Source organism: Epinephelus lanceolatus, chromosome 23 (assembly GCF_041903045.1).
Source record: "Epinephelus lanceolatus isolate andai-2023 chromosome 23, ASM4190304v1, whole genome shotgun sequence".
NCBI lineage: Eukaryota > Metazoa > Chordata > Actinopteri > Perciformes > Serranidae > Epinephelus > Epinephelus lanceolatus.
The window spans coordinates 5,084,504-5,107,856 of record NC_135756.1 but is presented as its reverse complement, the minus strand read 5'-3'; the positions used below and the strand labels follow the sequence as shown (position 1 = coordinate 5,107,856).

At 43.6% G+C, this 23,353-nt stretch overlaps 1 protein-coding gene across 37 annotated transcripts in view; it reads left to right on the top strand.

Moving 5' to 3' along the window:
- The window catches only part of celf2 (cugbp, Elav-like family member 2), a 318,322-nt gene that overhangs the window by 256,438 nt on the left and 38,531 nt on the right, over positions 1–23,353 (top strand). For all 37 annotated transcript variants that reach the window (XM_078164979.1, XM_078164975.1, XM_078164977.1 and 34 more), the window contains 2 exons: positions 1,390–1,524; positions 11,531–11,610. In XM_078164979.1, coding sequence (XP_078021105.1) covers positions 1,390–1,524; positions 11,531–11,610 — 215 coding nt within the window. The remainder of the gene's footprint in view (positions 1–1,389; positions 1,525–11,530; positions 11,611–23,353) is intronic.

The following is a 23,353-nucleotide window of genomic DNA, read 5'->3' as shown; positions in this document are numbered from 1 at the left end:
TTAAAGCTTCAAAGCTTCATTCGATGGCACGGGATTCAATTGTGAAAAAAAAAGCTTCGGCGCTTTTTTTTCACGTTTTTTGGGGGGAGGCCTTAAACGCAACACTAACCCCCACCAGTCCGATACTGACAACGAGCGCACTCAGAGCTGGCAGACATGTCCAAGAGGTCATCAGATGTGTGGTTGCACTTTAAAATATGCCCCGACAACCCCCAGAGAGCAGAGTGCCAGATTTACCAAAAACAATTGGCACATCACAACTCAACAACAAATTTGGGAAATCACTTGAAAAACGTAAGTAGTAACTAGTAGGCCTAATATGCAGCTCAGGGGTTTAGTGTTGCTGTAGCCTACAGGAACAACACTCTGCGGCTTTTTTGGGGTCTGCCCATTGTTCCGACCATATTAAACCCATTATTCCAAAGTCCCGTTGTTCCGAAATCATCATGATGCCCTGTGGTTAAGGTCTGGTTAGGTTTAGGCACAAAAACCACTTGGTTAGGGTCAGGAAAAGATCATGGTGTGGGTTAAAATGAAAAAGAAAGTGGCAAACACATAAGCTGTGAGCCTGCTCCGCCTCAAGCCTTTCCCAGCTGACCCAGAGCCGGTCGCGGCGCACCATCAAGGCAGAAATACGCCCGCCGGGAGCTGTTCAGCACCGCAGAGAGCTCCCCACACAACCCCGACCCCAGAGTTAATAACAGGAGGTTATGGTGTTTCATTCTCTTCTCTCTATGACACTTGTATCTCGACCAGTAGCCTACTTTTGTTGCGTTGCTGATCCTCTATGGTACACAAATACAGTATAGCCTAGTATAATCACATATCGGAACAACGGGACGTCGGACTAATGAGAGGTCGGAACAAAAGTAAGTTGTCACAGTGAAATTTAAGGTGTGTTGATGGATTCACGTCATCAACTCATGCTCATGAGTAACATTACAAGTTAACGTTCCGCCTTAAAAGTTGCCGGCAGTCGGCCCAGTGAATGAAGTTATTTTTTCTCAGACTCCAGCTGTTGTGAGAGGCAGCAAAACATCCTTTCATTTTATAGTTACAGTTTACTAATAAAACTCTCCACAGTATGAACAGTGGTTACATGAGCCTCAAAACCAGACACAACTCAGCCCTGAGCAGAGTGACCGTCCTCTACTGACCAATCAGACTGCAGTGTTCACAGCTCCACCTTTTAGTACCAGATCTGTGTGCTAGGTACCCCAACAGAGGGGGGACCAAACATGGGGACGCTAAGGAACGGTTCCATTAGTACCATCCACAACTTTTTACAGTTGAAACAAACAACAACAGCTCTGTTTATTAAAGCTGTATAAGTGCTGTGAGGTACTCATTTTATTCACACTGTCTCTCTTTCCTTTTTTGGCTCTGCAGCGGTGGAAGACAGGAAGTTGTTCATTGGCATGGTGTCAAAGAAGTGCAACGAGAACGACATCCGGGTCATGTTCTCTGCGTTCGGACAGATCGAGGAGTGCCGGATCCTCAGAGGACCTGACGGACTGAGCAGAGGTGTGTGTCGCTCCGACTCACTTCCATCCACACGTAATGCTCCTCCTGTGAATATTATTACCAGAACGGCCTCCAGCAGCTGCTGCTGTTCATTGTTTTCCACTTGTGCTGTGACTCAAACTCAAAGTCCTGCAGGAAGTCTTTACTACACCTCTGTGTGACAAGAGGTGGCTGGTTGAAGATGGTTTCTGAGCCAATGGCTGTGTCAGGGTATAAACAACTTTTTTATATGACAGTAACTGATAATAAATAGTATGGGCTCATTATTAGCATCTATAAATCTAAATAACTATGAATGCATCTGTTTTTATTGTATTTATTTTAAATATCATTCTAGTCACCTTCTAGTTTAACCATTCATTGCGTACTCTGCTTACTTAGAAGTATTTTGCTGCATAATAAGCAGCTCATTTGCATGTTTTCAACCCTTTTCTCTTCACTGGAAGTTTCTCCTGAGCTGTCAATGTCACAAGAAGACGTTGTTTTCTGTAAAGTTTGGTGATTAGTGTGTCCTCGCAGCAGAAAGAACATAAGAACCTATGGAGACGTAAACAGTTATTCTGCTTCCTTTCAAAAAACTCCCACATTTACCTGAAATAATCTTTTGCTGTTGTGATCAGACTAAAATCTCGCCATAACTTGGCCAAGACATATGGTAGACTTCATGTCGGACCCCGACCAATCATCACTTGCAAAACACGATGTGAAAGCGACCGACTTTACTTTTCCACCCGAAGGCTAATCTCTGGATTGGATGTGGAATGCCTTAAACCTGCATTCTTTCTAATGGCCAGCAGGGGGCGACTCCACTGGTTTTAGGAAGAAGTATGGATGGTATGGACGTCTACGAGAAAATGACCCTACTTCTCACTTGATTAAATTTCTCACTAAATATTTTCCTTATGTGTTTACGGTCTCAATTGCTAGTTTCAAATCTTTTCCAACACAGCATAGTACTAATGTTATAAATTATGGTCCATTTAGAGTTAAAGGGTAAGTTTGGTATTTTTCAACCTGGACCCTATTTTCCCATGTTTTTCTAAGTGACTAATGGAGACATTGGTTTTTGAAATTGTTGGCAGTGTCAAAACAGGCTGCAGTGTAAAAACTCAGGGCATGTTTGCTCCATCACTGTACGTCCACTAAAAGTGTTTGTTTTCGCCACTGACAGGCTCAGCTTGTTATTCTAAGTGTCTGACAACATTGTGGAAATGATCTTTCCAGAGATAGACCTAACCCTCTCTAACACTAACCCTGGCTAAACAAAAAGGATCTCACTCTTCTTGGATTCAGTACCTCCAAGTCTGAGGTCATGGTTCTGGTGGATTGCCCCCTCTGGGTTTGGAGAAAGTTACTGTCTCAAGCGAGGGAAATCAAACATCTCGGGGTCTTGTTCATGAGTAAGGGTAGAATTGAGATGGATTTGGTTTGTGGGCACTGCGCCGGACTGTCGTGATGAAGAGGGAGCTGAGCTGGATGGCGAAGCTTACGATTTACTGGTCCGTCTACGTCCCAACCCTCACCTATTGTCATGAGCTCCAGGTTGTGACCGAAAGAATGAGATCACGGATACAATCAGTCGAAATGAGTTTTTCCCGTAGGGTGGCTGGAGCCTTAAGATAGGGTAAGGAGCTTGGACATCTGGAAGGAGCTCGGAGTAGAGCCGCTGCTCCTTTGTGCGAAAGGGGTCAGTTGAGGTGCTTCAGGCATCTGATCAGGATCCTCCTGGGCGCCTCCTGTTGGAAGTGTTTCAGGCACGTCACAGTGGTAGGAGGCCCCGGGGCAGACCCAGAACACACTGGAGGGATTATATTTCTTGTGTGGCCTGGGAACACCTTGGGATCCACTAGGAGGAACTGGAAAGCATTGCTGGGGAGAGGGATGTCTGGGGTGCTTTGCTTGGCCCTTGATGGATCTTACTCTTTAAAGATACGGTCTATCTCTGTAGGGGTCTTTTCCATAATAGTGTCAGACACTTCAATAATAACAGTCTGAGCCTGTCAGTGGCAAAAACCAGAACTTTCAGTGGACATACATTGACGGTACAAGCGTGCCCCGAGTGGTTACATTGCCTGTTCAATTCTGGACCAATTTTAAAAATCATCGTTCCCATTCGTCACATAGACACAAAATCATTTAGAAAATAGGGTCAAGATTGAAAAATACCAAACTTATCCTTTGAGTTGATTATTGAACAGCATATGCATAAGGGCATGGCTACCTTGTGATTGACAAGAAGGTACCACTGTAGTATTCATTAGGTTCTCCAAATATGGTCGCCTCTGGCTCCAAATAAAACAAGACAGTGACACAAATTGCCAGACTCGAGGCTTCAAAATCGTATTCCACAAACCAATAGGTCACATCTCGGTGGTGACGTCCACTTCCTTTATACAGTCTGGTTCCTCCTGACAGCACCAACAACAAATGTTAACACGTGTTAAGACAGTTCTCTGAATCAAAGTCAACCTTGAACCATTCATGGTCACTGGGCACTGAATGTTGGCTGTCTTTATCCTTCCCAGTCGCTAGAAAGAGTTTTGAGTGTGTCAGTGAGCAGCATATATAGTATGTGTGCAGAGAGTGAAAATGCAACCCACAGGTGTGAGTAATTTAATGCTCCTGAACCAAGAGTGATCATCTTTTGCTTCAATGCGTCTGCAGTCATGTGTGGAAGAGCTCTGTGCACATCGTAGAAGTTAAGAATTCTCCAAGAGAAGGCGAAAGAAAAAGGTGTATGGTCTGCATTTGGCGTAAGTGATGTCTTTGCTATTTGATGTAAGGCTACAGCCACAGAATACAGAAAAAAATGTAATGCAGGAAGAAACCAAACCAAGTTGAGGTACAGTTGGTGCAGACCTCTCAAAAAATGGTGAATCTTCTGTCCAGGTTCCATCAATTTATCTGGACAAGTGTTGGTGTACACGTACTCTCCTTTCCTGCATCTTGTTGCTTAAAATCCCTGCAGAATAACTCAGTGGTGCAACCCAGTGTTGCCTGTGGCATGCCAGGACTAGGAACAGAAGTAAGAGCGATGTACGAACCAAACAAACCCAATGAACCTAGTATCCAAGTGCTGCCTCACATATTAAGGTTTGCATGTTTTCTTAGTGAATCACAAGTTCTAGGTCAAACTTTTGTATGTTTTAAATTCTGTCAGCTAAATTCATTATATCAGATCCTGTTTTCAACCAGCTGCTTCTTGCAAAGTATTCCAGATTTCCTTCAAGATTTCGAGAGAGTCACATTAAATACAGATGAACCGCAGCGACATCTTGAGGCTGTTGTGGCCACTGTGAATACATGCTTCTCCTTTTCGCTCTATATATCTCTTTTCCCCTCTCTTTCTCTTTTTCCTCCCCCTCTTGCTCTCTCAGCCTCAGCCCCAGATCACCCCCCCACACACCTCCACCCTCTTCAGCGACCTCCTAACCTCCATTCACATCCTTCAACCCTCCCTGCCGTTCCAGTTTAGCCTCACCGTAAGCCAGTCCTAAGCTCTTTGATGCTCCCATAGTGAGGCTGAGGGCATTTCCAAACCGGCAGTTCAGATCAGGAGACATGTTGCTGCTTGTTGCATTTACAGTTGATTTATAGCAGCTATTTTCCTCCCCTTTCTGTAATAGGTCAGGAAAAGACAAAACAAATATGAAGGATTCATTGTTCAATCAGTGTTTTTCCTGACATTCTTCAGGTTATACACAACCTCAGTAAAGTAGGCAAGTGAACATTCTCAAACTGAACTGGAGCCAATACAGTACCTGGGTTTTAGCACCAAAGAGTACTTTTTTTAGTGCCTTAATTTGAGGAACCCTTTTCTTAATTTAACAAAAGACGTCAAAGTCTCAAATGTTAAATGCAGGCGTACAAGAAGTTTGCCCAAATTAAGTCTAAAATTGGCAAAATTTTTGTTTAAAAAGTGTCTTATCAAATATTAACTAAAGAAGAATATGAATCTGACAAGACTGTGTCAGTGTTACAGACACAAATCAATCGATACTGGAATAGCACTGTGGTTTGAAGTCTATCCCAAAAAAAGCAAAGTAAACATTGATTCGGCCACGCTGAGGCTATATCCACACTCAAGTCTGAAATGCATAACTTTTTTTTTAGGTTTACACCGAGCGCCGACACTACTGCCGTGTTTTCAAAACCGTACAATGAAGACTTCTTAAAACACTACCAATCCTGTTTTAGTTAGAAAACTCCTGGGTTGCGTTTTAGTCTGAACGAGGAGAGAAACTTTTAAAAACCATGACGCAGAGACCCAAGTTTGCTTTTGGGCTTTTTTGTAAAAGAGTCAAGCCAAAACATTACAGCATACATTTTGTGATTTCATCCTTCCTGTTTGGGTACTCTTTTCCCGTAACCATGGTTTCCTCAGATAATGGATAGTGCTCCAAATACCACTCTAATTGCTTTGCAGAGACTCCAGGTCTGTTTTCCGCTGCCTTGACTGTCATATACTCGTGATACTTCTAGTAACAGTTCCACCTCGTCGTCAGTTAAAGCAAAGGAACCTATGGTTTTACTTATCACCACTACTGTTCTTCCTATGTAGTATTTTCAAAAACATTCTGCAGCTAAGCAACCAAGTGCAGAGTAGACAATCCGCTTCCTTTTTACACCAGTATAGGTGTAGATTTTGTGGGGGCGGGGGACTCTACTTTTAGGACACATGCATTTGTCCTCTCTATAAACTTTTACAGTACAGAGGACTTTTATTTCAAAGGACTGCTAGAATTTGACTCATCAATGCAAGAATGCCTTCAGTAAAGTAGGTGTAGCATTATGCAACCTCAAAACCAAGGGTTGCAATCTGCAATGAGACGAAAAGCAGAAGAAACAACTACACATGGTTGAAGCAGGGAGTACCATGACATTTCCATCATAAATGTATGAGAAAACATTTCGTGCATAAAAATTAACTAGAATGCCGGAACCAAAATGTTTGACACTCAGAAATTCCTGGGGAAGGACCCCAAGCCCCCCTGCTTAATATGTGGCCCCCTAAATGTTGAAAGAAAACCTACGCCCTTGTTCACCAGTACAAGGGTAACGCAATAGTGTGGATGTAGACTGAAGCTGTGGCAGAAGGCCGTTTCAGAGTCACAGGCAAATAGTGAACCTGTTCTCATTCCCAGGGCGTCAGATATGGCAGCCTGGTCAGTGGCCCTTAGCATCTGTCATCGACTCTCAAGGCACCCTCTACAGGCTACCCTGTATCAACTAACTCCAATTAAATCCCGTTCACGGCAATGACAGAGTAGAAGGAGCAAGAAAGTCCAAGTTTTGTGGTGGTGGATGGGTCAAATACACACCAGGCTTTCACCCAGGAAACCGCTGTTTGTGTCCCATATGACACCAAAAAACTTGAGGGTTTTTTTTTTTTTTTTCAACTATAGCTGCTGAACGTCACTTGAGTTCGTCTTCAGGTGACATAGTCCTTAAGTTCCTGTAACAAACGTAGTTATTTTAACCCAAACCATTATCGTTTCTCTAAACCTAACTATATAGTGTCATTGCCTAAACCTAAAGTAGTTTTGGTGGCTACCTACCAAACCTACACTTTCCGTTAAGTTTATTTAGAAAGACAGTGTAGCATGTAATGAGTGGAGATTGACACAGAAGCTTAAGCATGTAAAACTGGTGCTAGAGGAGTACCTAGAGCCTAGACCTAGACCATAGGTTGTAGTGTAGGGCAACTGATCTAGCTGTTGTATTTGACGAGTTGGGAGTGAAAACGTGTTGAAATAATCTGTCAACACAAGAGCAAATTTGATAATAACTCCAAATGTGGCACTTTGTCAAAAAGTGTAAGTGGCTTCAGTTGATTTTGAGGAGGGTATGAGCTGCCTCCACACCAGGCCACCAGTCTACCTGTTGGATCCATGTGTGCTTCATGTAACTGGCACATTGATGCCTGCATAATGTACTCTGAACAAAGTGCTCCAGTTCTGGACTTAAAAGCCAGAAACAGGCCTATTAACAAGCTGTCAAACCAATTGGACTTGTCGACACCTGAGTTCTTCAACAAACTAGGGTACAGAGTTCTAAAAATGGCCAAAGTCACCATTTCAGTGGATCATAAGGTCGACACATGACCAGATCTCACAGGTACTTCCAATTGTACACCGGCTGCCTCATCTATCAATCCAATCTCCGCTATTGTACCTCTTAAAATAGACACCCCTTCCATCATCAACCATTCCGCCCCACAAGCACACGCACCTGCCCACCCTTCTCATTTCTGCTGTCTTCCCAATACTCCTCCCCTCCCCCTCCCCTCTCCCCTGTGTGGTTTCTATGTGCTAGAGGAGATGGAGGAGCTTTTGAAACTCTCTGTCCTCCTGTCCCTCCTTCTCCTGTCACACGAGCTGTCGCTGTCACCAGGTTCCATGTGGATCTGTCGTATATTTTTTTCTGTGCTTGTCGAACGTTATGGATGTTTTTATCGTTGACTTGAGTCTTATTTTCTCAATGTGTCTTCTCTCTCTTTCTCCTCAAGGTTGTCTCTATCTAGAACCAATCTTTGCCTCGAACTACTCAAACTCCCATGTTCCTTTGCTTCTTCAAACACCACCACCCCCCACCCCCTCCCCGGCTCTATCTATTCACCCTCACTGTCCTAGAATCCTCCCTTGCATCAATTTGTCCTCTTTTTCCCAGACATCCCACATCGGCCTCCTTCCCTCACTTCCCCATTTCCATCTTCCATCCCTTCTCAGCTTCTCTCTTTTGTCCTCATGAATATTTCAGATGCGATGGCCAAATCCTTGTTTCTGTAGAACTGATATAAACCACTTAGCAGCTGATGCAAGTCAAAGAGGGAATGCTGGTAGTCCGGCTTTGGTCTGGCTAGTAAATAAACAACTTTAACCAGGTTGGAAATAAATAGGTCTTTAAGGATTTCTATGTTCCTGCAAGTCCCAGAGGACCTCAGTCCCACCTAGCTGCGCTGCTGAGCTCCTGTTAAAGCGTGGTATCAATCAGAAGAGAGCTGCGCCGTCCCACTATTAATAAAATATGGATCACACCACCAGTGGATGGCTGGGCCTTGGGAGCTACCCTACTTTCATTAAAGGACTGTTTGGTTCTCCGCTGACGACAGAATGCGGCCCGTGAGGTATTTTTAGCGCTCAAGCCACGTCCCATCTCTCTGCCGTGAAAAAATAAGACATGCACCAACCAGCCAGAGTGCATAGCTTTTAAAGTTTTTTTTATTAACAGCTTTGACATTAATGAATCAATGTTCAGGCGCGGAGGAATTCTTTATTTAGAGGCTTCAACAGGATCACGCTGCAGAACCTGGCTAAAGATAGAAATGGTTTTTTTGGGGGGGGCGTGGGGAAGCCAATTGGAGACAAGACAAGAGTTTCCATTAGATGACAACCAATGACGTTGTAGCTGACCAGTTTTATAAATAGAGCCTATCAGGACCAGTCTGGAGGGCTAACCCAAATGGAAGCCCCCTCCAGAACTGATCCAGTTCTGGGGCAGCGCTTCTCTGCGGAGGAATGGGGCAACCTGCTGGAAACTAAGCGGTTAAATGACAGATTGTGGCCCGTCTAAAATAGACAGTCCCCTGAATCAGTTGAAAAAATGACCCCCTTTTTCAAATGTCCTATCTACAGTAACACCAGCTAGCACTGCGGCCCAGCACTGTAAAGGACACATCACAATGTTTACTAGGTCAGAGCTGCAGAATCTGATAACCTTCAGTCTCTTTTTTTATCGTCTTCTTACCTCTCTAATGTTAAGTCAGCGAAGTGGTTTTATGTGAAAGCTAAGTAAACTATAACTTCCAGTTGGCAAGGACAGAGGCGCTGAAAAAAAGATGTCAAACATGTTTGATACAAGTTGAAAAGCAGGTCCATTGTGCTGAGAATAAAAATAATTTTAAGCTAGATTTCTGTAGATATTGGTTTGACAGCCATATGGTGCCAGTATCATGTGGACGATATCGTTAGAGCGTTCCAAAACTGTTGCAAATAACTGTTATAAAAGTAGTTCATAAGGGCTTTTCTGCAAAAGCAAAAGATTGTGGTCAAGATTTAAAGAACCACAGTTCTCGGTATCCAAGTCTGGTTTCCAAATCCAGCGATTTGGTTTGGCTACCTTCAGGCAACTGAAGATTAGACAACAATTAGGGTGATGATTGAAATTGAAAATTGAAAGCCAAACACAGACTGACTCGCTCTATACAATCATTGCAAGTGACACAGCACTTAGCCTCTTCACACGTGAAATAATTTGATGTTAACCCATTTGCTTGTTTGCATCGTGTCCAGTTAGAAGAGGCGTTAAACATGCGTCAAACAGCACCACATGAACAGGGCTTTGAGGAGTGCGTTGGAGGTTTAGGGGGATCCAGTTTCCCCCCTCTGCTGCAGCAAGGTACCCAGCTATCCTCAAGAGACTGGGAGCCTCCCGTTCCACCTCACTTAGACATCCAGAACCCAGGGATGTGTCAGCCAGCTGTGGGCTTGTACCAGAGACCCACAGCTGGCTGTCCAGTACCAGGGGCATGAACCAAAAACACTAAACCAAATTAAAAGTAAACATCAGTCAACAACAATCAGTCATCAGAATGCAGGAAACAAACTCTTTGAACCCCCCACACCCTCGCTTTGGTTCCGATATCCTTGCTATTTTCCGAGGTCTCAAGGTTTGCGAGTATGCTGTTGCGATTCATAGCGTCCAGAAGATGTGCCTCTCTGTTCTCAGGGAAAAGCCTCCGTATGAAATGTGTTCAGCGGATGTAAACAGGAGAAAAACTGACCATCCGTCACTCTCAGCCTCGTTCTATCACAGCAACAGCCGGCTTTTGATAGAGGTGGAGGAGGACAATGATCGCATCTATTTCTGTCGGTCCTCTCTGTCTCTGTCTGTTGCATTATCCATCCTCTCCTCTCTTTTCCCTCTCTGCCCTTTCATCCCATCCACACAGCCAGGGAGAGTCTATCTGATGACTCAGGCTATTAGTTTTTTCCTCTATTGCCAAGCCACGAGTCAGCCAGCCGAACCTGAACGCGCGTGTGCGTCTGTGTTTGTGTGTGTGAGCATGTGTGTAATCAGTTCAGGCCTGGCTGCGCTAACATGGCTTGGTGAGTTTGTTAGCATATTATTAGTCCGGGGGGTTGTTGAAGCACTTCTCACATTATCTCCTCTAATCACTCCCCTAACCAGCCAGACAAACACAATGTTGCATCACCCCCTGGCCACAAACAGCCAATAACGAACCCCCTCTGGCTGCGTCCCATCTTGATTGGCTAAAATCAGTGTCAGTCACGGAGGAGGTCGACCACACCTCCTTTCATCGCCTCCTCGTCTCTCTGTGGATTGAATTAATATGATTTTCTATCTGATTCCCGTCTTCTTGAGCCCCTGCAGATTTTTTTTTGTCCTCACCCCGCCCTGCCGCTGCCACATCTCTTTTCCTGTTTGACAAAGAGAGAAAGAGGGCACCCAATCAGACACACAATACAGTCCCAAATTAATTCAAATCGCTCTCATGCAAATTTGGACTGATTTACATTGTTGAATTGTTGGGAGAAGAGAGCGGCTGAATCCAGGTATGACTAATTCGGTCAGTGTGTGGGAGCGAGAGGAGAAAATAAGAGACAGTGACAGGAAGAGACGAGGACGGTGATTCAGGTTGTCTCAGATGTCCTGTGGTGGCCGTGAATGGGGCGAGGGTGGTGGGACGGGGGTCGGAGGTGGTGGTGGTGGTGGGGGGGGGGAGTTGTGGTTGTCATGACACTGTGCTCGTTTTTCGGCTGTTGTTTCCACAGCGACTGACAACGCCGTTGTCCGCCTGTGAGCTGTTCTCTGTATCAATCTCTGTTTGGGTTTTTTTTATAACAACGACGTGTCCAACCCTTTTGTCTTGTTTTTGTTCTTTCTTGTCTTCCCCCCTCCTCCTCCTCCTCCTGCCCTTCTGCCCTCCCCCGCCCTCCCTTCCACTGTCCCTCCATCCCTCCCTCCTCTCCTCCCCTCCCTACAGGATGTGCGTTTGTCACGTTTTCCACCAGAGCTATGGCACAGAATGCAATCAAAGCCATGCACCAGTCTCAGACTATGGAGGTACTGTACTCTTGCTCTTCCTTCGACTCTCGCTTTTCTCTTTCTGCCTCTTTAACTCCTTTTAAACATGCACTTCACTCTGTTAATGTGCTGGCAATTTAATATGCCGGCCTCATGTTTGAATACCTGTGAACCTCTGAGTCACCTCTCTGCAAAAGTCATGACTTATGACTGTACTTTCTAGGTTTGGCCAAGTAACAGTTTCGTCACACTTCCGACTTTGCTCGAGTCTAAATCGGATGCTGACACATTAAGTTTGATGGTTTATTTTAAAATCAAAGATCCTCACAAAATACTGTAAATGAGCCCATTTTGATTTCTTCAGGAGAATCGTCTCATGTAAAATCAGCCTCTATAAAAATGTGGAAGAAAACAACTTGGAAAACCAGAATAATCATCAGACCCTCAGTCTTCCTCACTTTCATTCAAGCCATCTGCTTAATTTAACTTTAATTCAACCACTAAGTAAAAGACTCCTTGAGATTCTCTTTTTGAGATATCTTTCTTTTTTTTTCAAGAGTATCCTGGCCAAGAAAGGCAGCAAAACAAACACAATTTAAAACGGAAACAAAGAACAACTTAAAAAATCATCACAAAGTTACAAATTCATTACAAAGATATCTTAAAACAGTCTTCAGTCATTCAAAACATGTACAGGCAGATGTGCCGACGTTGAAGTCATTTAAGCGCCTTTCCCACTGGACAAAAAAACTCCACTAACACCTGCTATTATATCAGCATTCATACCTGGGTCGAATGACTCTGCAGTAGTCACAGGTATTTATCGGTTCCGGCTCTGATCACTAGTGATTGAAATACACGACCTAGGTGAATGTGCTACTTTTAGCCCATTTATCGGTGAGATGCAATGATGCGCTACCACAAAAACTCTATCCGTCTCCGTCCGTTTAACGAACCCGTTAACACATACCAATTTTGGTGGAAAGGGGGTATTAGAATTAATGTGTCCATTGAGACCAGCTCCAAGTCAAGGGAGCAGCATACTTAAGCGCTCTTTGTCCTAGTTCAGTACAGACTTGAGGAACACTCAGCAAGAACAAGTCCTGGGAGCAAAGACAACTTCACATACTTTTTCTCGAATGTAGATCCATAGGTAAGAAGGTAGCAAATCCAGTGTAGCTTTACGCCCGGGCCACACTGCCTGCATGAGCACATGACGGCTACCTCGCTGAACTACTGCAGCTCGCACATGTGCAGAGTTAACAAAGACACTGTTGAAAGGATTCTGCCACAGAAATGTTGTCAGAAAGCTTTCAGTTTTAGGTGGCTGTCCGATAGCACCCGTCCACAATGTAATTAACTATGGTTCTTGACTCTGGATCTAGAGTCCATTTGGAGGGTAGGGTGTTCTGCCTGATCTCCAGACCCTGCGTTCAAGGGATGTACAACGGACCATATGTGCACGTGGGTGTGCCAAGCGGGTGTGATAATGGTCTTGACTGTCCTTGGGTCTAGACGGGAAGATGCTGAGTAGAGGTACCCATTACTCCATTCTCCCCGATGAAGTTGCTTCGGCAAGACCCGCAACCTGTGACAGGGTTTTCACCTGACGGGCAGGTCGCATGTGAAGATGCTCTACCGGTAAGAGTGAAGGGCATTTGTGGAGTCTTGTATGAGGCTGTCGAGCCTTGGCACAGATAAGCATGTGCTGTGAGTAACTATGACTCTGATGTAGCGCTTAAAGTAGCTCTGTTAAGCAGTGTTAGCAGCACAGCTTGGGGTGCTAACATAGCTAACAATGCTTAAGGAGTTTTTAAGCTCAATAGCTGCTTACGCTCTGTAGTGACCTGGGGTGAGGCCAAGGGTCCTGGTCCAACGCTGTCCTGGTGTTTGGATGCCATTTTAAGCAGTAATGTGCCAATTAGCGGCACTGCTAGCTAGCTCCCACCTGCACAGGTTGGTGTGCAGTGAAGAGCAGCCAAGGCTAACGTTAGCTAACCAGTGGAGACTGGAGGGTGGGAAGTGGAGCAATGTTTCTGCATGTTAACGCAGCTAGCCAACAGAAAATAAAATACAAAGCAAAACATTTACAAGGCACACATTAAAATTTTACCACCTCTAAATGGGGCACTAAAGATCAGTGAGTCAAATGAGTGCCGGACTAAAAGGAAAGGTCTCTTGTGTTTTGCGTCATTTTTCGTTTGTTCTTAAAAATTGTACAGTTTATAACTTGTTAATGGGTTTCGGGCTATTTAAGGCAAAATTAACATTAACATTCCATGACCTTGTAATTTTGTAATTTCCTGCTGACATATTTTTCATCACTCTCATGTGCACACTTTATCTCTCCCAAAATGTACAAAGTTCCTAGCTTTAAAAAAAATTGTGAACAGCAGGAGAAATAAAAATGCTTTCCCAAAATAAATAATTTCAGACTTATAAGGTGCCAAATGTTGTGTGAGGAGTCCCGTCATGTTTGAACAGAGCAAATACTGAACAGTTCCATAAACCGTGTCTACAGATGCCAGAGAAGTTACAGTGTCTGAGAGGGCCTCTTTCTCTTATGCTCCCTCTTTGTGGATTTTTGGTCACAGATTTTCCAACCAGAGCAAACTTTGGCAAAAGCTCAAAACTGCTTCAAAAAAGCAGCACCTTTGACACGGCAGCCACAATGGGCAGGTGGTGTTACAGACCTCATCAGCTGCACAGCGACCCCGGCGGCGCCGTAATGGGGACCCAGCCACAGCTCTTTTGTGTTCCCCCGGTTTTGGGGCGCCTTTATCAACATTGTCAGGCCGGTGACAGGGCAGGATGACAGGGCCGTGATTGGGAGCGAATTACACGGTGTAAGACGTGCGTGAGTGCGTGTGAGTCAGAGGGAGAGAGACAAAAAGTGGTAATAACAGGCTGTGTTAAAGAAAAGAGACGAGCAGCGTTCTCCCCCTCGTAGCCCCCTCATTAGAGCTGATCATGATAATCATGGCTGCCATTGATGTGCTGTGACCCTGACATGGGGAAAAGGCGTGCTCCTCCCTCCGTCTGTCCGTGTAGAGTGTGCGAGCGGGGATTTTCTGTTTATGTTGTCACTTGCTACGAATATCAGCGAAGTGACTGTGTTGATTTATGTGGCCAAGCAGCAGCAGCATGTCTGTCTGTCGTTCTGAGTAGAAGGAGTGACACTCTTCTCCGACGGCGTTAGTATTAAGCTAGAATTATCCTCACTCTGAGCAGTCGTCTGCCACAATGGGCCTGGTAAACACCGCCAGTGTCCCTCACTTTTATCAGGCACTCGGAAAAAAGCCTTAAACCATAACACAATGATATTGCAGTGGACAATGGCAAAACACCTTCATTTCCATTTGAAAACAAGCTGTCTAGCCCCAGGCGGACCCAAATTGCCGCAACCGTTTGTTAATGTCCCTCAGTTTTGCAATTTAAAAGTAATTACTTCAGGTCCGTATGAGGGAATGAGGTCTGGTAAATAGAGTTTGGTTATTGTCTTGGCTCTATTGCACCCCACTGTCTTAGATAGAGCAAGATTGTGCGTGCATGTCACGAGGAGAAAAGGGAGGCGGCCCGGGCTCTCCATTCGCTGATGGCCCTGTCACTGTCATATCCATTCTCATTACGCCGTGACATTCAGGTACACACCGGCACACACATCTCACCCAAAACGAGCACGTTTGCTGAATGTCAAGCCGTAATGAAAGTGGATATGAGCGAGACAGGTAATTCACTGTCGAACCTCTAAAGACACGCGAGGAGAGACGTGGGTTGGCGCCATTGTGTTGTATTTGTGCTTTACATTATTCACTCCCTTTATAAATACTCATTTAGCGCTCAGCTCCCCTGCGCAGTGTTCCATCAACACTGATTTCTGTTTCCGCTTTTCCTTTTTCCCCCCACATGACACTGGAGACCCACTCGCACATTATCCTGCCCTCGCTGCGTGCTCACACACCCCCACCGCTGATGCGCGAGCGTTCGAGCGCATATAGACGGGAGCTTAAGTAGAGCATGAGAGACAACAGAGCAGTGTGTGTTTAAATAGCGAACAAACACATCTGTCAACTGTAGTGAAGAGAGGAGATGGAAAGACCGACAGTGGAAAGAAAATATTAGATTAGATTAATCGGGGCTGATGGTTTACAGGACATCACATAAAGCTGGAGGATCCCATAACTAAAAGAGTCATTTAAAGGAATACTTCACCCACAAAATGACCAGCTGTGCATCAGTTACTCACCAGTGTTGAATAAGTGAAGACAACTTTGTTTTTCTTGCATGCCTCCATGGTGAACGGAGAATCCAAAAACCACGAACATGTATCATGAGTTTAAGTAAATGCAACCTGCGCTCAGGTGATGCTTCATCATTAGCTCTCAGCGTCAGATATCCATGCACCAAGGGATCCTTTAGTGGAGGTATGAGACCATTTGGCTTTTTTTTGCACTCCATGAACTGCCGCAGTATAAAGAGCGAGGCGGGTGAGAGGGAAGGTAGATGGATAAGGGTAAAGTGTTAAGGTTAGGTATCAGGGTTAGGGTAAGCTTTTAGGGTTAGGCATTCGGATTAGGAGTTTGCGTCAGGCTTTAGGGTTGAGCATTAGGTTAAGGTGCTAGTGTTGGGGTTAGGCATTAGGATTAGACATTCATGTTAGGAGTTTCGCGTTAGGCGTTAGGGTTTGGTGTTAGGGCAACTTGCCAGGGTTAGGGCTGAGGGTTAGGGGTAAGGGCATGGCACAAGGGTTAGGTTAGGGGATTAGGGTTAATCATTCGGGTAGGAGTTCTGGTTAGTCGCTAGGGTTGAGTATTAGGGTAAGCCCCCAGGGTTAGGCGTTAGGGTAAGGCATTAGGGTAAGGCGCTAGTGTTAGGGTTAGGCATTAGGATTAATCATTCGGGTTAGGAGTTCAGGTTAGGTGTTAGGGTTGGGCGTTAGGGTAAGACCCCAGGGTTAGGCCTTAGGGTTAGGCCTTAGGGTAAGGCATTAGGGTAAGCCGCTAGTGTTACGGTTAGGCATTAGGATTAATCATTCAGGTTAGGAGTTCGCATTAGGTGTTAGGGTTGCGTGTTAGGGTAAGACCCTGGGGTTAGGCGCTAAGGGAAGGCACTAGATTCTGAGTTAGGCATTAGGATTAATCATTCAGGTTAGGAGTTAGGGTTAGTCATTAGGGTTGGGCGTTAGGGCAAAGCGCTAGGGTTACACGTTAGGGACTGTTCGTGTTCAGTGTGAAACCAAGTGTGAAGTGTGTTGTTAATAACAACGTAATGTACTAGTATGTATAGCATACTACACAAGTGATGTATCTCATGTGACATTACAATATGCTTGTCGCAATTATTAGACTAAACCTAACAATGTGCTTTTCTTGCTTAACCTTACGTGTGTTTTAACCACACACATCAATCGTGTTCTGACATTTGGCATCGATATTAAAGACTAAATAGTCTCTCCACAGATGCCCTTTTTATCAGACCATTATTTAAGAACTTTTTTCTTATTACCTGATCACACGTCACTTGATCACAAGTTTCTACAGTAGATGTCTGTCTGATGGTGCTGCAGCTAAATTAAGGAAGTGATTCCATCGGCATTTAATTCAATAACACGTCACATTTCTTGATAGTGCTGCTGACTCACTCATCTCTTAAAAAGAAGCTAGTTGGCTCCGTGTTATAATGTCCAAAACGAATGAATTAAAAAAAATAGGGCAAAAATTTGAAAGGAATTTGCGCTCAACCAATCTGGAAGAATCTTGCTTAGTTTGGTAAATGTCGAAAAGGGCCTCCACATTGCCAGAGCAAAAAATAACTCACTGTTTGTAGGTTTCTAATCAGCAGTTTAGCTTGGCTGACAGAGAGTCACAGCTCTATTGAGTCCTGTATTCCTTTCGCCCTCAGCAGTAACGACTTCATGACTTTATTGATAAAATTCTAACGATTAGAAACAAAATTCATAACCTCTCCTGCCCTCAACCTGGGCTAGCACGTACTTGTAACTCTACTTGGGCAATCAAGTTGCCCAGACAAGCTACTCTTATCACTAACACCTCACTATTTAAAACATTTCTGCATAGAAGTAGCACGCATAGGTACACATGAGCATGTTGACCTCTGTTCAGGCGTTCCAGTGAGTTTCCCAAGCACCCTACTCGTCCGTGCGATGGTCTGTTAACGTGAGAATGTTTTAAATATTACCATCTTAGCGAAAATGGATCTCTTTGGGAAGTACTGAGCAGAAAACGGGATAAAGACTTGGATTATACCGCACGAGTTGTGTGAGAGTTTGTACACAGGTAACTGTGGACCCCTATGACTTTATTTCATCAAGAATATCCGCTGTTTTTTTATTCGTTGTTCACGGTGAAGGCATGCAAGAAAAACAGATGTATTTTCAAGGAGTCAAGGTAACACAGATGGTGAGTAATTGATATACAAATGATCATTTTATGGGAGAAGTGTTCCTTTAAGTTCAGATGTAGCATGGCTGGAGTTAGAGAAAGAGCCGAAGATATTCTGGTATGTAATTCATCATTCTGTTAAACACTCTCTGTTTCTAATGCTTGCTTTTGACTCAGTGTGAAAGCTTTTTGTATGTCAGATGTTTTGGGGACAATAGGTTAAACCAGACGTGCACAAAGAACTCAGACCCGGTGTGCTAACTCCTACAGTGCTCTCCTTTTAGTAGCTCCAGATCACCTGCTTTGACATTTAAAGGCTATGTGAGCTGTAAATAAATGAGATGGAGAAGGTTCAGAGCACATAAACTCTCTTGAAAGCTACGAGAGATTGATTTTCAAGGTAAACGGACCGGAGCTTATAAGTTCAGTTTGCGTGTGTGCGTCGAAGCATTTTGGGAGAGATGGGGAAGTGATGTGTAATGCTCTCTTCACGGTTGTCTCAGAGAGTTGGCTTCAGGGAGCGTAGTCAGGTTTATTAGCCGAGTGAACTCCTGGTTAAGTCGATCACAAGTCTGTAACTTCTGTCACAGACAAAAGTTTTACTTTTCCAGCGTGTGAGACGAGGTCAAAGCACCGCCTGGAGCAGGTGCTGATGTGTTTTCATGTAAAATTACCCATGTGCTGTAATTGCATGATTATAAATTTGGATTCTATAATTGTGCCAGGTGCTTATTGCTACGTTTGCAGTGTCATTTGGAGACTATAGGTTGTCATGCTGTCAGGTCTGTCAGTCACAGAGGCGGTGTGATGTCAGGGCGTCAAACGTACAGCACAGATGAAATGTTTGGAGAGGTTTAAAAGGACGGATTTATGATATCTATATTTCAGCACCTTTGAGGATCCAAACTTTATGATATATGCTGTGAAGATATGTATCCAGGTATAGCATTTTTGTGTCGAAGATTTGTCAGAATTTATAAGACACAAGACAAAAACCGAGTGTTTTCCCTGTAGAAATGTGTCCTGGTGAGAAAGGCTCCTGTGAGACGTGGAGCGCTTCATTTTCTTAAGATGTGGAAGTTGTGCAACATGGGAGACTGTCTGCAGCTAAAAAGCTCTCTCCTGAAATAGTATCAAAAATAAATTGATGCTCCACCACCAGCATCAAGTTAATGACATGTTATTTTCAAACTATCTGAATCCAGAGACCATTTAAGACACAACTTTTTTTTTTAATGACTTCAAAGGTGTATTCTTATGCTGGATGATATTAGTCATCTGATATTAATACATTCAGTGTATTATTGTGTGTTAACAATCTACAAGGGGCTCGTGAAATACTTTGGTGCCCATAGAGAGGTAGAGTCATCATGTTGCCCCCTGCTGTTTGTGCTCAAAAGTGACCAATTCAAAACAAATCAGATGGTTTACAAAATTTAGTTTCGCACAACATGAGGTGTAATTGCGCCCAGCGGCAGAGTTTTCACTGACGCCCATCAGCAGCAAATACCTATAAACATTAGCTGGCTCGTCAGATATTCAGAAACGGACTAAATAAAGCTTCCAGAGTGGTGAGAATAATGTGAGAGACATGACACTTCAGAAACGACTCTGTGGCTATGGTTAATTTTAGGAAGTCTTGACAGAGCGATCTAAAACGAGAGCTTTTCAGAAACTCTCTTGTTTTTTTAACCCTTTGAAGACTGAGCAAAGTGGCTTGATTTCTTTCAAAAACATGTGCAGAAAGAAATAAGCAACCTAAAAAGAATAATAAAGTAATTAATAAAGTATAGTAATTAAAAAAAATTAAATAAAATAATAATAAGGAAAAAATAATAATAATAAAAAGGGAAATGACTTGAAAATGCGTTTAAAAACCTATAACAATTCTGTAGTATAATTTAAAAAATGTAATTAGGATCATTTTAAATATAGTTTTCGGAACATTTTTCTTTCGCCTTATTTTAAATGATTTTTTAAATAAACTAATTTCTTGCCAGTTTGCCTTTTTCTCATGTTTTTCAAAATAAATCAAGCCAATTTGCTCAGCATTAAAAGGTTTGAATAGACTTCCAAAAGGCATCTGAATGCAGCACAAGAAAAGTGATGTCGAGCCAGGTTTCAAAGAGTTAAAGTTATCGTTCAAAAATTACCACTGCGCTCTGACCCTCCTGGTGCGTAGTCCAAATAAATATCCAGCAAGAACAAAAACAGTTTGAGGATCGCACACAGATATGTCCTTCAGCAGGTAAAAAGATTTTAATGAGGTCTTTCAAGCATTTTTAAAGGACAAAGCGCTTTCGGCCGTCCGGCCTTCATCACACTGATGAAGGCCGGAAGCGCTGACGGACATATCTGTGTGCGATCCTCAAGAGTTAAAGTTATAAATTTCTACAGATTTCAATCCTGGTCACGCCTGAATTTCCTTAAAAAGTCTTAAAATGTCTTAAATTCAATATTCTAAATATTAGGCCTTAAAAGTCATGATAATAATAGTCTTAAATTGCCATAAACATTTGATCAGATTTCAGTCTTCCATGTTTTAATTTCTTTTTGTCAAAATGAGTCAGGCTCTTCTGCGTGAAAGCGGACATCACTGATGTTACAAATCTTTAAAACTGCTCTTTCCTATTGGCAAAATGTAACTTTACCAAACTCACTTTAGGTAAAGATTAGAAAAAGCTTATTTGTCCAAAAAATCGGACTTAAATTCGGTGAAAGATTATCTTAAAAAAGTTCTTACACACATTAAATTTAAGTGTCTGATACCTTCAGACATCCTGAACTGCAGTTTAACACTACAGAAAACACTCTTTGAGCAGTTGCTTTGGCAGAAATACAACAGCAGAGAAACAACTGTGTCTGTTACAGTGCAGCCAAACAAACCCATGTTATTTTAGCTAGGTTTATGCGCACCGTTGTGTCCCCGGCTTAGTTCGCGCACCAAAACATGACTCGTTTCATCACATTTGCATCGAGTGCGAAGGCTCCGAAAGTTTTCACACCGCTTTGGTCTGCACCTCTAAACTTTTCAGTTAAACATAGACACCTTTGAGGGAAGCTTAGTAGGTTTACTAGTGCAGACACCTCTACAGGTCCTCATTGAGAGACCACAGGGACGGTCAAATGGCGTTAGATTATTGGAAAGAAATGAGCCACCACACTGGGGAAGGAAGAGGCTTTTTGCCAGAGTATGAAAGAACATGCGAGATTGCTGTAAAAGCTAAAAATCATCCTCATGGAAAGAGTGGCAACACAAAGTGATTAAAGATATCATCAACTTAAAGCAACGGTAATAACTGCAGTACACAAATCTAATGCCCGGCAGTACATCGGTTTTTACTGTTGCCAGGCAGTCTGCTTTTCTGGTAACATTCTTCTGGTAACACTTGTTGACATCTCCTGGCGTTTATAAACAAAGCTTGACCAGTAAACAGTGAGGCTGATGTCACCGAGGTACAGTTAAGACCAATATGTTGATTTATGTGCTGCATCGTGTCCTGTGAATCCTTTGTGTTTATGAAGGCCATTTAATTCAGCACAGGATTGGCGTACTCCGCCACTAACAATGAAAACTACTACAAATAGAGATGATTACAGAATGTAAATACGTTGAATGGCCATAGCAGGAATCATACCAACCATAAATAGTTCTAAAAAATGGGATTTGATGCCATGAAAACATTGAGTAATGTAACTTTAAGAAGTGTGTAATCATTTGTCTTCTGTGATAACAATTTGTAAATACATGGTTTTGCCTGGACCAACATGTTGTTTCATCCTGCTCATGGCTGATTAGCACTATAGTCACACAGTGTTTGATATGAAAGTTCAAGCTGTTGCTAATCTATGATGAATTATTAAAAATCCCCCTACGGTAAAATCAATGATGATTTGTTTCTGTGAGTGAAACCAACAGATGGCATAAGATGCCACTTTCCCTCCACGTGTTTTCATCAATGAAGGGCAAAGTTGACCAACCGGCCAATCGCCTGAAAACTTTAAAGTGCAGCCGGGTCTTCAGGGAGAACCGGCAGCACCGAGCGTAGAGGCCCCTGGCCCCCTCGGCCCCTCTCCCAGGGCAGGACTCTCATTCTGGGCTGCATTTCCCCCCGCGCGCTGGGTGTCAGCTGGAGTAATGAGATATTTAGCAGAGAGGTATAGGGAGCTCCTGTCTCAAGGGGAATCGACTGCAGCGGCGAGGCCCCAGACTGACACGCTCCCTCCGAATGCAATTCTCCCATCGTCTCCTCTCCTTTATCTGTCGGTGGTCAGAATAAAGAGGGAAAATGACTGGTGGAGAGATGGAATAAATATGGCCGAGCCGCCGTCAGGCAGGAGACATGCTCATTCAGCTGATAAAGTCGAGCCTCGGCCCAGAGAGGAAGGGTTGTCTGGTCACACACACCGAGAAACACACATACAGGTGTACAGGTACACTGTAAAACATTAAGTCGCTGCCAGTCAACATTTTACTAACTGGACTGCTTTAAAATTGTCACCGCATGTCTTTGCTACCTGTGTGCCATTTTAGCACAGTTAAAAATGTTGGCATTGTAGGTTTCTATAAACCATGGAGACATTATATTTGTTTTTTATATGTATTTCAACATTTCTAAAGGGACATAGTGTATGAGCTGACTTTGTGATCGGGGTGTGGGGGGGCAGGGTGGAGGGGTTGGAGGGCATGATGGGGGGCGTGACACCTGGGCAAAATGGCTGCCAAAACAGCAACAAAGATGGGTGTTTTTAGCAATACAGCAAGGTATTTCCAGCAGGTACTATTTAACAACATCACAGCATTTCACACGGTGATCGTGACAACAAAAGTGAGTATTGTTTAGTGACACATCTTGGAATTTCCAGCTGCGACTGTGACAACAAAAGTGAGCGTTTTTTAGTGATGTATCGCAGCATTGCCAGCCACAATTGTGGCACCAAAGCCAGGTTGTTTTTTTTAGCAAAATCGCAGTTTTTCTGGCCGTAATTGTGCCACCAAAAGCGCGTATTTTTTAACTCAACATCTTAGCATTTCCAGCTGCGATTGTGGCACCAAAGGCAGGTTGTTTTTTAGCAGAATCACAGCATTTCTAGCAGCCACTGCGGATGGCAAACCGCCATAAGCAGATGCTTTTTAATACCACATCTTAGCATTTCCAGCTGAGATTGTGGCACCGAAGGCAGGTGTTTTTTACCAAAATTGCAGCATTTGTAGCAGTGATTGTGCCACTAAAAGTGGGTGTTTTTAGTGACGCATCTTAGCATTTCCTGCTGCGATTGTGGCACCAAAGGCAGGTGTTCTTTAGCAAAATCACAGCATTTCTAGCAACCATTGTGCCACTAATAGCGGGAGTTTTTTAACACTACATCTTAGTATTTCC